Source organism: Alternaria atra (genome assembly GCF_907166805.1).
Source record: "Alternaria atra isolate CS162 genome assembly, contig: 28, whole genome shotgun sequence".
Classification (NCBI taxonomy): Eukaryota; Fungi; Ascomycota; class Dothideomycetes; order Pleosporales; family Pleosporaceae; genus Alternaria; species Alternaria atra.
In genome coordinates, this window is record NW_025091326.1 from 488999 (window position 1) to 504908 (window position 15910).

The window sequence follows — 15910 nt, forward strand, 5'->3', positions numbered from 1 at the left end:
ATCTGACCGATGAGCGACCCAGCACCGCCTCGCGCACTATCACCACTTGGCCTGCCTTCGGCTGCACTACATAATCACCCCCATGCCGAACTGCATCCTGATTCTGAAGCTGCAGTGCACTACGAGCAGCAACGCTTCTCGCAGGAGCTAGGACCTGTACGTCGCGAAAGAGTTACTACACTCAATGAACCGCGTGCGACACTCAGTCTCACCAGTTTACGATCGCGCAATGCGTTGCTGCGCAGCTCGACAGATGGCTCCAGAGACTACCCGGGGAACCATACTTCTAATGTCAGTGGGGCAAGTGCACAGGTCGATGTATATCAGCAAGGACGTGGTAGAGGAGGAGTAGACAGGACGAAGCGGTGGTATGATGCAATCACCCAGTTCTGGACTACACATATTAGCCTTAGCATCGAGGAAGGAGCACATAGAGATCACTTAGGCACGTCTCCTTTCCACTCGTCCCTCACACAGTCCGACAGCTAACTAGGCGCTCAGCACTTGAACGCACCTTCCTAGGCTATCTCCGTACCTCACTCATTCTTGTCATGACGGGCATTCTGATTGCCCAGCTCTTCCACTTGCAGCATTCAACTACGCCTAACCCGCACTTTGGTTTTTACAAAGTCGGGAAACCACTTGCAGTAACCTTCATCTGCATGGCTATTGTTGTGGTTCTATTGGGGGCGATTAGATTTTGGAGACTACAGAGGGCGCTTGTGAGAGGAAAGGCGATGGCGGGAGGGTGGGAAGTAGGGCTCGTGATGGTGTTGATAGGATGTTTGCTATTGGGGACATTTGCAGTGATTGTTGGGGTTGATATCGAGAAGACGTATTTTGGGAATGGGTAGTGTACATGGTGGTCTTCTCAGAGACGAATGATGGTTCACATGCTACATACACTATATATAGCGCAGATACGGCTAGTCAGCGCACCAGCCACGAGCAGAAGTGTAGCACTAGTCATGTAGGAGTTCTACAAGTATCACTAAGCTTCGAACATGTCTCAAACAGGCACGCTACCAACGGTATGTCACCGTTTGCGGTGGGCCCATTTCAGACCCTTCGCAACCAACTAGCCGTATTCACTGTTCAAGCTGTGGCACTGTGGCACTGTGGAACTGCGGCACGCATTGCGGCAAGCGGTAGCAAACCATAGTGACTATGCGGGGCAAAGCGTTGGAAAGCTTTGCCAGTATTTGTGGATATACTGGCAACGGAAAATGACTCGCTTGGTCAAAGTTATGGGTACGCGTTCAAACCATTGAAAGTAGCGAGCAGTATACATGCTACAGACGTGCGGACACAAACGAGAGCTTGCCAACATGAGGCGGTTAAAGTTGTGTTGAGTACGGGTTACTACATGTAGATACGGGCCGTTAAGGACGCTTCATGCTGCTACGCTTGGACAAATGTCAGTCGCACAAACATAGCTAGTTTGTGGTGCGGTACGTCTGGAACATGGATCAGCTTCCACATCTGCGCTGGGTGAGGCCTGACGCAATAGCGCCACTCCGCTTCTTATTCTCCTACGCGACAACCTTGCGAACCGTGAGCCCAACCCTTTTTCTCCAACTCTCCAACACAACACTGCCCCCTGCCCACCTTCGCGATCGTGTATAAGGCTCCGAAGCTTCGATCGCATCTCTCGCGCCGCCATAAAATACACCCCTAGTACTGCGTGAACGGCGCGCCGATATCGCCAACATGGGGCTCTCTAAATCGACGCGAATTATGATATTGCTCGCCATCGACACGGCATTCTTCTTCGTCGAGCTGATTGCGGGATATACGGTGCACTCTTTGGCGCTGGTTGCCGACTCTTTTCACATGGTGTGTACATGTGGCTTCACGTGAAATGCGGAGGCGCATGCTGACCCCTCGCACAGTTGAACGATGTCATCTCGCTCCTTGTCGGACTGTGGGCAGTCAAGGTGGCTAGCCAAAAGACCAATTCAAAGACATACACCTACGGAGTAAGTAGCTCCAGTGCTGGCACGCAGCGACTATGCTAACTTGGAGTAGTGGCAACGTGCCGAGACTCTAGGTGCCCTGATCAACGGTGTCTTCCTGGTCGCGCTGTGTCTCTCCATCTTCCTCGAAGCCATCCAGCGATTTGTCGAGCCACAGAACGTTTCGCACCCAGTCGTCATCCTTATCGTCGGATCTTGCGGCCTCGCATCCAACATCATCGGTCTCTTCCTCTTCCACGACCACGGTCACGGTCACGGCGGCCACTCTCACGGGCACGATGCACACTCGCACGCTGAGGAGGGTCATTCTCATGGCGTAGATGCGCATGACCATGCGGTCGCAGATGAGAGCGGTAATATTGCAGATGTGCTGCCCCAGAACCGCGTCGGCTTCCCGTCAAACCTCACACAAACCCCCACCAAGTCCAACGGCGTTGCATCCAACCCTGACGCAGACAGACGCCGCTCATCTACTCCTGGAAAGAAGAACAAGCGCCACAGCCGATCGCACTCGCGCAACTACGCCACAATCGACGAGATTTACGTACACCCTTCGTCCTTCAGGAACAGCATTATCGAGTCTTCGCGCGCGCACGACGACGAGGCTGATGAAGAGGACAACGATGTCGTAGATGATGAGGAGCCTACTGAGCAGACTTCGCTTCTATCCAAGCCCAAGGGCCACGGCTCGCACGACCACTCGCATGCACACGGCAAGACTAACAAGAAGGATCAACACAAGGGCCATAACCACAACCAGCCCAAGAAAGAGGCATCTGGAGGTGGACACGGTCACTCTCACGCCGATCTCAACATGCGAGGTGTCTTCCTACACGTCATGGGAGATGCTCTCGGCAACATTGGTGTCATTGGCACTGCTCTGTTCATCTGGCTCACCGACTTCTCCTGGAGGATGTACGCTGATCCCGCCGTATCTCTGCTCATCACCGTCATCATCCTTTTGTCTGCTCTACCCCTGTGCAAGGCTGCATCTCGTATCCTTCTCCAAGCCGTTCCGGAGAACCTGTCCATCGATGATATCACCGAGGACATCACTGATCTCACAGGCATCGTCTCCTGCCACCACCTCCACGTTTGGCAATTATCAGACACGAAGCTTATTGCATCGCTCCACGTCCAGGTCGACTTTGACTTCAAGGGTGAGGGCTCAGCACGCTACATGGATCTTGCACGCCAAATCCGGGAATGCCTTCACCAGTACGGCATCCACTCTTCTACCATCCAGCCGGAGTTCTGCCTTGATGCTAGCCACGACCACTCGGCGCATGGATCAGACGAAAGCGGTGCCGAAGATGGTGGCCGCGTCAGCAAGAACCCCAGCGTAAAGGGCGGCCCTGATGCTTGTCTTCTGGAATGTCCCGACACCTGTGGTGGAGGAAAGCAATGTTGTGATCCCAACACTACCGGTTCCAACGCTCCACCGTCATAAGCATTGATTCTTTTCCTTTTGTTTGGCACTGCTTGTATTATATGTTTATCTTCAGAGTACCCCGACGCGTGCATGTGTCAATGTTTCTTCTGTCTAGGAGGTGTCTTGTATGAAAAGGCTGGGCGACATCTTGGTCGCTAATTATGTGTTGCGGGTAGAGGATCAAATGGAAACGGGCGGCATGGTTATGCATTGGAGGAATAGATGGTAGTTGAACATAATGTAGAAGTGATGGCGAAACGTGGATCATGTTTCTTGTCCCTATCTCTTCAACCGTTTACACCAACCTCTCCAACAAACCACTAGCTGCCACTGAGCGAGATAGTCGCGTGTCTCAGTTGTCCCGTGCTGACATTGTGGAACGCTCGTGTTGGTTAGTATACCCAAGTGGGCAACATCTCCACACATACGCCCTGCGACACGAAGGGCTTCAAGCATATACCAAGTCTAAATTATGGAGCTTATGTGGGCACCAGGATAACCAGCTTCCGGATCTGTGGGTTGGGCCGTGGGTCACCATCTTCCATTACCGCCATGCTCCTGCAGGCGTAACCTTCTGGAAGCATTAGGTCAAGGCACACGGCGGCCAGCACGACGCATAATCAAGGACAAGGCCGGGATTAACGCGGGGATTGTGCGCTTATACAAGGAAGACATGGGCGACCCGAGCTTCAGGTGCGCCATTGCGCCGCTGACAGGTAGATTCATGTCGGTAAGAAAGCTTGACCGCGCCTTCCGTGTCTGGGCACTACAGCTTAGCCGTGCTCGTAGCGGAAATTACAGGTCGCGACTGAGGTGGAACGATGATTGAAGCGGAGATGGGCTTGGTTTGAGACATTCCCATCACAAGCATCACAAGCATCACAAGCATCGCTGTTCAGACGGCATGCGACATTTCAATACAACGTGTCGAGTTGCAATATGTTCGTCTGACACCTGTTGCTCGCCTGATCCTCGGTCACCGCTATCAAGCAAAGATGCTCCACCACCATCGAAAACCCAACCACCGCTTAAATTCCCCACTAAGTAGCTCGTAAGCGCACGATGCGGAGATCCTCCCAGACTCATTGGTCACTTCGTGGCAGGAATCCCCAATCGAGCGTGTCTAGGCGAGATGGTCGTGAACAGCTCCACTGCGGGTCAGAAGCTTATCTCCCTCTCTACCCTCTCGGCGTCGCCCGAGCTAGAGTCAGATTTGTGTGGAAAGAAACCGAGGTCGTTAGATTCGGCGGACTTGGTCCCTGAACCCGGAGACAAAGTCAGAACCATTTCTACTTTCCGCAATCGGAGTGGGTCGGCCAGGCAAATTTTCTGCAAACAGATGAGTGTCTGGAAGGCTGGAGATTTGAAAGACTATGGGTCGGCAAGTGCTGGATTGGAAATGGAATATGTTGGTTGTAGGATTGCCGATGCCTTCCTATCTCTGTGGCGGCACAATTAGCATGACTGCAGCTAAAGTTACGCATGCGGGTTTTTTTTAAAATACGAGTATTGATGATGCCGGGGTTGGCCATCGCCGCAGCCAACGCGCGAACCACAAGGCACGCATTTCCACACACAAGGGCCCGGCAGTTCGGCACGACGTGATGGAGTGTGGTAACCCAACTACTTTGTCGAAAACACCAACGTAAGATCACCGCATGCAATCGCCACGTTTGGCAGGTGCTTGCAGGTGTTCCGGCTTGGTGGCGAATCGGTTAACTGCACGCCGAGCGGGCAGTGGCGCCACTAAGCTGCCAAGGGAAGGCTTCGACAGGCTTTGTGCCGGACGACTACGCTTATCTGGTTAGCACCAGGTCTATCAAGACGTTACATCGGCCCTGGCGAGAGTGCTTGTGCGTGCTTGGTCCCACAGACTGTGAGCGACAGAGGCGAACGTCGGAGCCATTGGATAGATGACTGGAAGGAGGATTCCGCGCGTGCTCAACGAGGGTGCGGGTTAAATATGGAGGTGTCTTCGTTCTTCTGTTAAGACTCCAGGTGTTACCGGAACTTCTTTTTTACCTCTGGTTATACTCGCTCTGGGCTGCCTTTCCATTGACGCCGTCTTTGGTTGCGATTGAGCTTTGAAGCCATGGCTACCGCCCACGAGACTACTGCGTATGTTATATACTTGCTCGGCGGCCCTTTTGTATTCGGGTCTGCTGGGATTGAGACGGTTTACTAACATTCTTGACAGCGCGGAGGCACTCCAGCACGGCCAAGAGGTCGCTGACCAGCACCCTCATCTATACGGCGCTACCCTCAACGACTCCAACGTTGCCGGCGCGCACGTTAATACCCACTACAATCTCGAGAAGCCCGGTGCACTCACTACCGGCTCCGGCTCCGATGCTGCTTCCTTTGTCCAAGAGGAGGATGGCATTGGCGGTATCAGGCCTACCGCTGAGGAATTGAAGACCCTCCGCAAGGTCGGAGAGCCTCTCCCCAAGAGCGCTTTCTTGGTCGCCATTGTCGAGCTCTGTGAGCGTTTCACTTACTATGGTGCTTCCGGTATCTTCCAAAACTACATCTCGCGCCCTCGCAGTGGTGAGGAAGGTCGCGGTGCGCTCGGTATGGGCCACCAGGGAGCCACTGGTCTCTCTACCTTCTTCCAGTTCTGGTGCTACGTTACTCCTATCCTTGGTGCCATCATCGCCGATCAATACCTCGGAAAGTACAACACTATCGTCATCTTCTGCTGCGTCTACATCGTCGGTCTTATCATCCTCACCTGCACATCTATCCCGGCTGCTCTCGACCACGGCGCTGGTCTTGGTGGTTTCATCGTTGCCATTATTGTCATTGGTCTCGGAACTGGTGGCATCAAGTCCAACGTTGCGCCGTTGATTGCCGATCAGTACAAGAGGAGACAAATGGTCATCGGCCATGATGACAAAACTGGCGAGAAGGTCATCATTGATCCTGCGATCACTATCCAGAGGATTTACATGGTACGTTTTTATCAAATTGCGGCTAATCTGGCACTTTACTAACTAACGGAAACAGATCTTCTACTGGTGCATCAACGCCGGATCTCTGTCTCTGCTCGCTACCCCCTACATGGAGCGTGACATCGACTTCTGGTCCGCTTACTTGCTCTGTCTCTGCGTCTTCTTCGTCGGACTGCTCGTCCTCGTCCTCGGTCGCAAGGTCTACGTTGTTCGACCTCCTCAAGGATCCATCATCACCAATGCCTTCCGCGTTATCTGGTTGATGATCAAGAACCGGAAGATGGACGCTGCTAAGCCCTCTTACCAGGCCGGCATGGGCAAGACCAAGCTGCTCAACTGGGACGACCACTTCGTCGATGAGGTCAAGCGTGCTCTCGTCGCTTGCCAGGTTTTCGCCTTCTACCCCATCTACTGGGTCGTCTATGGCAACTTCTCCAACAACTTCGTCACCCAGGCCGGTCAAATGCGTGGCCACGGTATTCCCAACGATCTCATGCAGAACTTCGACCCCATCGCCATTATCGTTTTCTTGCCTATTGTTGACCAATGGCTCATGCCTACACTCCGCAAGCACAAGATCCCATTCCCGCCGATCAACCGTATCGTAGCCGGATTCTGGATTGCATCCTTCGCCATGGTTTACGCTTGCGTTATTCAATACTACATCTACCAGTCCGGTCCTTGCTACGCGCATCCCGGCAACTGCGACGCTGATCTTGTCGATGGCGTTCACCAGGGTAACAACATCCACATTGCCGCCCAAACCGGTGCTTACATGCTCATTGGTCTCTCTGAGATCTTCGCCTCGGTCACTGGTCTTGAGTACGCATACACCAAAGCCCCTCCCAGCATGAAGTCCTTTGTCCAGTCCATGTACCTCCTCACCAACGCTTTCGGATCTGCCATCTCCGAGGCGCTCAACCCGCTTGTCGTCGACCCCAAGATCCAGTGGATGTTTGCTGGTCTTGCTGTTGCGTCGTTCATCGCTGGCTGCGTCATCTGGATTTTGTTCCACCACCTCAATGAGACTGAGGATGAGATGAACCAGCTTGACCAGGATTACGACAAGGACCCAACCCTGAGGAGGAGCAGTGTGCACGGAGACCGCACTGTTGGTGTTCACCATTCTATCGACGAGAAGGCATAGATGGTGTTTATGAGAAAGAATATGAGTGTGATGATGTTAGTATGATGTTAATGGGCTATCTTTTGCATAGCAACTATGATACCAAGATGAGAAATCAATCGTTCAAACCACTTTTTAGTTCCTTGTTTGTTTGATGTGTAACTGAATCTCTTTCTGCAAGAATGGTGAAACGAAAAAGAATGTGCTACTTTGGCTCAAACTGCTGTCTAAGCTCTCGTGCTCGATATTGAACGTGTACTTTGTCATGAGATGACTATGTACCTTTGAGTTGCATGATCGCCTGGCTGCAGGCGTGCTATTGATACTGTCTCGCGACTACGAGTCTGGCAAGCCTCGAGCTGGTACCAGACTGGGAGCTGAAAACCGATCCACCAATGAGAGTTAGCGAAGAGCTTAGGCTGCCACGCTAAGCCAGCGAGCCCCGCATCCATCGTAAAGCTCACTGGCGAAGATGCTTTCCCCACGCGCTTTTGTTCACTTCACTTGTTTGTTTGCTGTGCAACAAACATTGTATGAGCTATTCGCAAAGTCTTGCATCCATCTCGACACCAGGAAACGCAGTTTCTTTACTACCCTCGATGATCTTGCCTGCTATTTTAAGAAACTAGGAAAGCGCCTACCTAGGTACGCTCACCTTCTAGATCGGGGCTCCTAAGCTCGTATCAATGGCCTGTCACACCTCGTATTCTTCCGCCTACGTTCGAGACACCGCTTCTTTTCACTGTGATACGATATAGCTCGGTTCTTCAGACGCGTCAGCTTGTTCGTCGCTTTATAGCTAAAGTCTATTTCTTTGCTTTTCGGTCCTGACGTCTTCAGCCTCTTGAGATAACACTGGGCCCTTCCGATCCTTCCACTCGCCTCACACTCAGCACAACTATTCAGGATGACGACTACTACTACTACCACAACACCGACGACAACCTACAACTACGTCTACACGACCTACACAAATGCTTCGCCTAGTCCCTTCACCAAACCCACCGAGTTTCCGTCCATATTCAGCTACGGCCCTGCGGTGGGATGCGCCTCGAATTCCGTTAGCCCTGAGCAATCTGCGCAACCATCCAACCACCCTATCGGTCGGCCAGAGGGCCTCAATGGCGGATGTGTCATCAGCAACGATGCTGACGTCAACGAGCATGCTTTCTGGGACATGTACGCATGCTGTTCGAGCAACGACACCACCGCATCGGGTAGCCCGTTCCCCTGCACAGCATCGTGCTCGACCACGGACGATCAGAGCTTCTTGGACCTGGGAGAATGCTTGAGCAAGAGGGTTGAGATTGTCATCTGCAGCCCACCTTTTGATGAGATCAATAGGAATTTGACGGACCCGGACGCAGCTAGCAGCAGCAGCAGCAGCAGCAGTGGCACGGCTGCTCAGTCGACGTCGACTGAGACGATGAGCGAAAGCGGAACTGCGAGTGCCAGTAGCGATGCGAGCGCGAGTGCTAGTACATCGGCTGCAGGCTCGACGGGCGCCGCCAGTGCAGTGCATGTGGTACATGGCGCGTCTTCGAAAGCTGGGCTTTTGCTATTTGGAATCATGGTGTTCGGCTCTGCCGCAGGCATGTTCTTGTAAAAAAGGAAGGGAAACGAATAATGTATACCACACCGGAGCAGGTCTACCTCCATGTCACTTGTCAGTACCTATAATGTAAAATTCATGTCGTCTTGCCAGAACTTACAATATAATGAGTGAACCTGAGACTGAAGTTCATAACTGGTCTAGAATCATGTATCGAACTCATGCTGTACAGTGTAACAGCTGCGTGATCTCTCTGGGTTTCCAGCATATACTCATAGTCTGCCACATGCATTGGCATCCAGAGCGATATTGGAACAGGAAACATGCATGTAATACTCTCAAAACGAAATTGTATTCATTTTACGTTGGGCTACGCAGGCGGGGAAACTAGCGTTCCTCGAGTTATAAATGAGACAGTGACGTAACCTCGGGGCATATACCACTTGATGTTTAAACGCAGATGTTACAGGTAGGGTGGTGTAGGTGAAGGAAATCAGACCGCAATCGACACCTCTAAACACTTTCTCAACGCAGTAATGTTTGTAACATACCGAACGCCCCTTGCTCCTGGAACAGCAATTCCGGAACCACCTTCGAACGCGCACGCACACATGTCCGTCCTTCCAATGTCACTCGAAGATGCCATTTTGAGAAATCGAATGCAAGAGGCCGAACGACAGAAACTGAGTAGAGAACGCACTGCATTAGACGCTCTGGAGCAAACAGTCAAGAATATCCTACCTAATCTTGCGAAGAAGCCAAGCTCACGACGGCACCCTCGCTTTCTACAACCTCAGTGGTGATTTGAAGGAAGTTGAAGCTACGCAGATGGTCGAAGAGGTCAAGGCATCCTACCCCAGCATCTGTCCACTCGATATCAACCTCGTCATGGAGACCAAATATGTTTCGTCCACATGGACAGCGTCCACTCAGAGCGAGTACGACATGGCCCCCTTCGTCTTGGCTCTGAGACAAAGCTTGTGTGAGCTCAAGGGTTTCTTCACGCGGCACGCCAAACAACTTCGTAAGCAACATGGGGGAATCCAGAATCACAAGTCGCTTGGAGAACCGATGACCAAGATTGGAGATACCGTGGACAAGACAGTTTTGATAGCGCTGAGTTCGCAAGTCTTCGCGATCCACGGTGAGCAACTGGCGACGGCGAACGCTCGTGGATGTGGGTACATAAATGAATTGATCGCTGCCATCGATGGAGCATTGGACCGCGATCAGACCTTGTAAAGTACATCCCTAGCATGATCCGACAGGAATAATGGCATCACATCTGAGTACATTGAATTAAATTGATCTCTTCTGCTCCCCATGTAGGAAATACATTCATACCTGTCCCAATCATCTGTCCACCTCGCCGAATACTAGGTCCATAGTACCAATTATTGCTACAGCATCTGCGAGCAAATGACCTCTTGAGATCTGGTCCATGCAGGCCAAGTGTGCGAATCCAGGTGCCCTGATCTTACACCTGTACGGCCTCTCGCTACCATCTGAGACCAAGAAGACACCCATCTCTCCCTTGGGCGCCTCAATAGCGCTGTATGTCTCACCGGGTGGAACAGTGTAACCCTTGCTGAAAAGCAAGAAGTGGTGGATGAGCGCCTCCATGTTCTCCTTCATAGCGGCACGTGGTGGAGGTGCGATCTTGTAATCCTCAACCTTGACGGGGCCGGCTGGCATGTCGTTCAAGCACTGGTGAATAATGCGAAGGGATTGACGGAACTCCTCCATACGGCAGAGGTAACGGTCGTAGCAGTCACCGTTGACACCAACTGGGACATCGAAGTCAACCCTGTCGTAGGCGTCGTATGGCTGCGACTTGCGGACGTCCCAGGGAACACCAGATCCTCGAAGCATAACACCGGAGAAGGAGTAGTTGATGGCGTCAGCAGCTGAGACAACACCAACGCCCTTTGTACGGCCAATCCAGATACGATTGTCTGTCAACATCTCCTCAGTCTCGTCGATGCGGTCACCAAATTGGGTAGCCCATTGGTAGATATCGTCGAGCAGACCGAGTGGAAGATCCTGTGACACACCACCGGGGCGGACGTAGGCTGCGTGGAGACGGGCACCGGAAACACGTTCGTAGAATTCCTACATGTAATCAGCAAGTGGGATCCACAGTATCGCCACGCGCAACTCACCATGAGCTTCTCACGCTCCTCGAAACCCCACAAAAAAGGCGTCAGCGCACCAACGTCCATGGCGTGAGACAAAACCGACATGAGATGGTTCAAGATGCGGGTGATTTCACCGAACAAGGTACGGATGTACTTGGCGCGAATTGGAATGTCGATGTTAAGCAGCTTCTCGACAGCCAGCGAGAAGCACTGCTCGTTGGTCATCATAGAGACATAGTCGAGTCGGTCAAAGTATGGCAAGGCCTGGAGGTATGTCCGGTACTCGATGAGCTTCTCTGTGCCTCTGTGCAGCAATCCAACGTGGGGGTCGGCGCGCACAATCTCTTCACCGTTCAACTCGAGAATCAGACGCAACACACCGTGGGCGGCGGGATGCTGGGGACCGAAGTTGACAGTGTAATGCCGGATCTTCCTGGTGTCGACATGGTCATCCTCTTCCGCCCTGGTTTCCTGGGCTGACTCTGCGGGTGCAACGCCACCAAAGTTGGAATCTGTCTGGACCAATCGTGTCCGCTGGCTCTCTTCGACTTGAGCGTATCGGCGGGGGAATGTAGTTGACAGGCATCGCGCAATGGGTCGTGAAGGGATTGCGGTTCGGAGCTGGGGTCGGGAGGCGTTGAGGCACACTCGCTTCGCCGCGGGGCCGGCCAGACGCGCAAAGGAGACGGGCATGGTGATTGTATCTCTCCCTACGTTGAGTATAGGGCCTCAATGGGCGTGTAGAGTGGAGAATGAGGTCGTGGCGTTGGAGGGGAGCTTTCCTCATATCGATGATGCTACCAGAATGAGTCTACCGCCATTGGCCGGGTGGGTCTTGGCGCGCCGGCGCCTTCCTCGAACTTTTTGTGAACATTAGAAAGTGCTCCCCACCCAAAACACCAAACTTGACCTCAACGCCGCAACCATGTCGACACCGAGTGCACAGGAACTGATGAAGCGCAAGGTACTTACGCGACCTGGAATATATACTTTGTTCTCCACTAATGCAACCACTAGACGCTTGGAGTTGGCCCAGAGACTGTCACCAACCAGCAGTCTACCGACTTTCCAGGACACTGGCCGGGCGAGAATCATGAATGGGACCTGGACTACTTCAAAGAGGTATGTGCGACTACATTGGAACTCCTACATACACTTGGCTGCATACTAACTACAAGTCCAGAACTTCAACGTCACCTTCCACAAGCACTCGCCCAATAACACCGAATTCTCCCTCACTGGCATCGACACCTCCGTCTCCAACGCCTTTCGCCGCATTCTCCTCTCTGAAATCCCTACGCTTGCCATAGAAGACGTTTTCATCTACCAAAATACATCCATCATCCAAGACGAAGTGCTCGCCCACCGCCTCGGCCTCATCCCCTTGTGCGGCGACCGCGAGGGTCTACGCTGGATGAAATGGTACAAGAAGCCGACAGACGACGATGCAGGTTCAGGAACACCCGCAGACTATAACACTGTGGTACTACGCCTCGACGTAGAATGCAAATGGCAAGACGGCGGTCTACAACGAGCAGTAGCCGGGGAAACCGATCCCGATAAGCTCTACGTCGGCCACAACGTCTACGCTAAAGACATTGTCTTTGAGCCTCATGGTCGCCAAAAGGAGGTGTTTGCGCATAGCGAAGGAAAGGAGATTCGATCAACCAACCCGGACATCCTAATCGCCAAGATGAGACCCGGTCAGAGCATAGCTCTGAGTATGCACGCTATCAAGGGCATCGGACAAGATCACGCCAAGTTTTCGCCCGTGGCAACAGCTTCGTACCGCCTCATGCCTACCATTGACATTACGAAACCTATCATCGGCGCCGACGCGAAGAAATTCGCCCGCTGCTTCCCCCGTGGTGTGATCAAACTCGACAAGGTCACCTCTGAAGACGTGCAAAAACACTCTGAGCTGGAAGGCAAGGAAGGCGAGCCCAAAGCCGTAGTCGAGAACGCTATGAACGACACTGTCAGCAGAGAGTGCCTAAGACATCCCGAGTTCAAGGACAAGGTCAAGCTGGGCCGGATACGGGATCACTTCATCTTCAAAGTGGAGAGCACGGGTCAGTGGGAGAGCGACGAGCTGTTTTTGGAGAGCGTTAAGCTGCTCAAGATCAAGTGCCAGAGGATTAAGAGGGGGTTGGATGAAATGCAGAAATAAAGCACGTCCATACGAGGAGAGTGTGTGGAGGAGCTTGCATTGCAACGGCGTTTTAGGGCATTACGGTGGCGGGTTTCAAAAGTCCACGATATCACTGAGCGAGTTTTTTCTTCTTCAACGGTTAGACCAGTCGGCACCTGCATACGAGCATGTATCGACAGGGATGGCAAATGATCATGTTATACATTCCATCTCGCATTCAACGAGCCAACCTCCTGCGCTGATCTTCACATCTGAAGCCTACGAGTCTGGTTTCCTATGAGTTATACCTGGGTAAACTGACCTTTGCAGACACTTGGAGTTTTTTTGTGTCAATATATTCTCAAGGAAGAATATTATATGAGCTTCGAGGGTGTATTATAGCATGGCAATCATCGTCATACAGAGCTACTCAATGGCGCTATGGTATCTGCATTGGCCTTGGACACCCGTACCTTAGCAACAGCAAGATACGACTTGGAAAGAAGAAAAAAGTTTGTCTATACTAATACATGTTAAAACTTCGTGACCAGGCGTATACATACATGCATGCATAAATCAAAAAATCTACAAAGAGAACTGCGAAAGACTCCAGGCTGGGGTATATGAGACTTTGTCCTTCTGGGACACCTTGCTAAATAAACACAAAAAAAAATCGTATCGAACATGCAAATCGTTGTTGACCTTGGTGACTTGAATCGCCATATGCGTTCGTCATCAGCCTCGACTACGCGCACATGGGTTTTGGAGACCGTTCCACCGAAAATCAGGTCCGACATTCATCAAAGCTCTGCCAGGGCGTCGTTGCAAAGCTTCCGCACGCTCTCAGGGTCGAAGCGTGGCCGGAATGTCACCTTCCTCCTCTTCTCCCGTAGGTTTTCCCTCTCCTCTTCCTCTGACAGGGGACTGCTTTTCGAATCTCTGAACCACGACTTCGTGGGTGAGGGCGAAGGAGTTGGGAAGGCGAATCGTACACCCCGTACACCAGTCGTTTCCTTCAGGGTACGCACACTAGCAAGGTGACCCTCTACCATACGGACGAAGGCGGGGGCACCATTCGGTAGTCGGGCCACTGGTTTCGATCGTACCTGCTCGGTTGACAGCGGTGATAGCACACTGTCGTTCTTGAAGTACTGGGACAGAGTTTTGGACTCAGCAGGCGTACTCGAGTCTGCAACTTTCCCCGGTGGCGATGGGAAGCGAAAATTCCTAAGTGCAAGATCTGGGTCCTGCTCCAAGTCAAAGGCGTAGGAATCCGTGCTGGATGTCGAGCTGCGATAACTGCTAGTGGAGTCGAAGGACCTCGTCCTGGATAATCGTCGAGACCAGGCCTGCTCGTCCGGAATAGTGGCCGAGTCTGGTGTCATAGGCTGCTCCCCGTCGATGGTCGGCGCAGTAGAGGATGGCGAGGGTGGTGTAAGAGCGACGATAGTCTCACTGTAGTACTTCTCCGCCGCATTTAGTTCTTTGTAGCGGTTTTTGAGTGTCGCTTCTCTTGCCAATGTGTCGTGGGAGAGGGCCATGTAGAAGTTTAGGTAAGCATTGTGTACAGGATGAGTCTGTTGGTGGTCAGCTCCTGCTTCTCACGTTTTGCGCCTGCCTTGGCCAGCCTCCAACCTAAAGAAAGTGGGCGGCGTCATGTGCATCGTTACGTACCCTGTTATCAACTTCGCTCAGTAGATGCTCGCCAAGATTTGCGCACTGCGTGTAGCGTCGACTCGCATATAGATCCTTGAGAACTTGCATCTTCTCCTTCAATGTATTAATTCTAGCCTGCGCCAACATGTTGCTTAGACGTTTGAAGTTGTTGGTCGTCGAGAGTTGATCCAGATCAAAGTTTAAGAAAGCGCAGTGAGAGAAGTGTTGTTGCGAAGGTTCGCTCCGACGAGAAGTGGTTAGGATAGAGACAGGTCGAAAAGAGGGAAGCGCAGCCTCATCGAAAGAAAGAAGTGAAGCCAGCTTCAGGGTTGAGTTGTTGAGGTTGTCGATATGCGTAGAGCAGCTAGCGACGCAAGCAAGCTAGGAGCAACAGTGCAAGTGCTCTTTCCCCTTGTGGTTGATCTTGCTATTGAGACCTCTGTATGTTTCAGGGTAAGTACCAGCTCTTCGAAAACGGTAGAATATAACTGCGGCTTCCGGAGCACTTCGTGGAAAATCAATGCGAACGATAATAAAAGCAATGCGGCCGCTGATAAAAGCAATGCGAACGCCCATAGCAGGCCATATTATAAGGTGCCTAAGGCCCTGCCGTACTATTTCTGCAGCGAGGGTGTGATCAGAGGGGCGGTTGTTTCAACGACGCAGGTTGCGTTTCACGGACAAGCCATCCCTACCCTTATCGAGAGCTAAGCTCGCCAAAGAGGGTCAGGCACCGCATCACTTGGGTTAAAGCACGCAGAAGGTTTGAAGCACCCTGTATGTGTTGCTTGATTTACAGTGCCATAGCTGTTGGTGTGAATAATGTCCGCGTTGCTGAGTAGTGGCATGGTCACCTGGCGACAAGACTTTTTGGTTGCTGGCTGTGCGATCAATGACATAGTCGCGTAGATAGCTTGTGCGCACGGGGTCTGCCCGGAACATACACCG

At 52.2% G+C, this 15910-nt stretch overlaps 7 protein-coding genes across 7 annotated transcripts; 4 read left to right on the forward strand and 3 right to left on the reverse strand.

The window, feature by feature from the left end:
• Positions 1 to 216: 216 nt before the first annotated feature.
• On the reverse strand, positions 217 to 553 carry ALTATR162_LOCUS7212 (uncharacterized protein; the record flags this gene model as incomplete). Its single annotated transcript, XM_043314840.1, has 3 exons — positions 217 to 394; positions 442 to 485; positions 536 to 553. The coding sequence occupies 3 exons, from the start codon at positions 551 to 553 to the stop codon at positions 217 to 219; spliced, it is 240 nt and encodes a 79-aa protein (XP_043170775.1).
• A 1157-nt stretch (positions 554 to 1710) lies between these two features.
• ALTATR162_LOCUS7213 (uncharacterized protein) lies at positions 1711 to 3426 on the forward strand (the record flags this gene model as incomplete). The annotated part of the gene is made up of 3 exons (XM_043314841.1): positions 1711 to 1836; positions 1893 to 1979; positions 2029 to 3426. The coding sequence occupies 3 exons, from the start codon at positions 1711 to 1713 to the stop codon at positions 3424 to 3426; spliced, it is 1611 nt and encodes a 536-aa protein (XP_043170776.1).
• A 2074-nt stretch (positions 3427 to 5500) lies between these two features.
• ALTATR162_LOCUS7214 (uncharacterized protein) lies at positions 5501 to 7506 on the forward strand (the record flags this gene model as incomplete). Its single annotated transcript, XM_043314842.1, has 3 exons — positions 5501 to 5526; positions 5606 to 6359; positions 6415 to 7506. The coding sequence occupies 3 exons, from the start codon at positions 5501 to 5503 to the stop codon at positions 7504 to 7506; spliced, it is 1872 nt and encodes a 623-aa protein (XP_043170777.1).
• Positions 7507 to 8392: 886 nt separating this feature from the next.
• Positions 8393 to 10279, forward strand: ALTATR162_LOCUS7215 (uncharacterized protein; the record flags this gene model as incomplete). The annotated part of the gene is made up of 2 exons (XM_043314843.1): positions 8393 to 8664; positions 9793 to 10279. 2 exons carry the CDS (start codon positions 8393 to 8395, stop codon positions 10277 to 10279), a joined length of 759 nt encoding a protein of 252 aa, XP_043170778.1.
• Positions 10280 to 10390: 111 nt separating this feature from the next.
• Positions 10391 to 11868, reverse strand: ALTATR162_LOCUS7216 (uncharacterized protein; the record flags this gene model as incomplete). The annotated part of the gene is made up of 2 exons (XM_043314844.1): positions 10391 to 11149; positions 11200 to 11868. 2 exons carry the CDS (start codon positions 11866 to 11868, stop codon positions 10391 to 10393), a joined length of 1428 nt encoding a protein of 475 aa, XP_043170779.1.
• A 232-nt stretch (positions 11869 to 12100) lies between these two features.
• Positions 12101 to 13345, forward strand: ALTATR162_LOCUS7217 (uncharacterized protein; the record flags this gene model as incomplete). The annotated part of the gene is made up of 3 exons (XM_043314845.1): positions 12101 to 12139; positions 12193 to 12297; positions 12359 to 13345. The coding sequence occupies 3 exons, from the start codon at positions 12101 to 12103 to the stop codon at positions 13343 to 13345; spliced, it is 1131 nt and encodes a 376-aa protein (XP_043170780.1).
• A 761-nt stretch (positions 13346 to 14106) lies between these two features.
• Positions 14107 to 15109, reverse strand: ALTATR162_LOCUS7218 (uncharacterized protein; the record flags this gene model as incomplete). The annotated part of the gene is made up of 2 exons (XM_043314846.1): positions 14107 to 14883; positions 14981 to 15109. The coding sequence occupies 2 exons, from the start codon at positions 15107 to 15109 to the stop codon at positions 14107 to 14109; spliced, it is 906 nt and encodes a 301-aa protein (XP_043170781.1).
• Between the last annotated feature and the right edge of the window lie 801 nt (positions 15110 to 15910).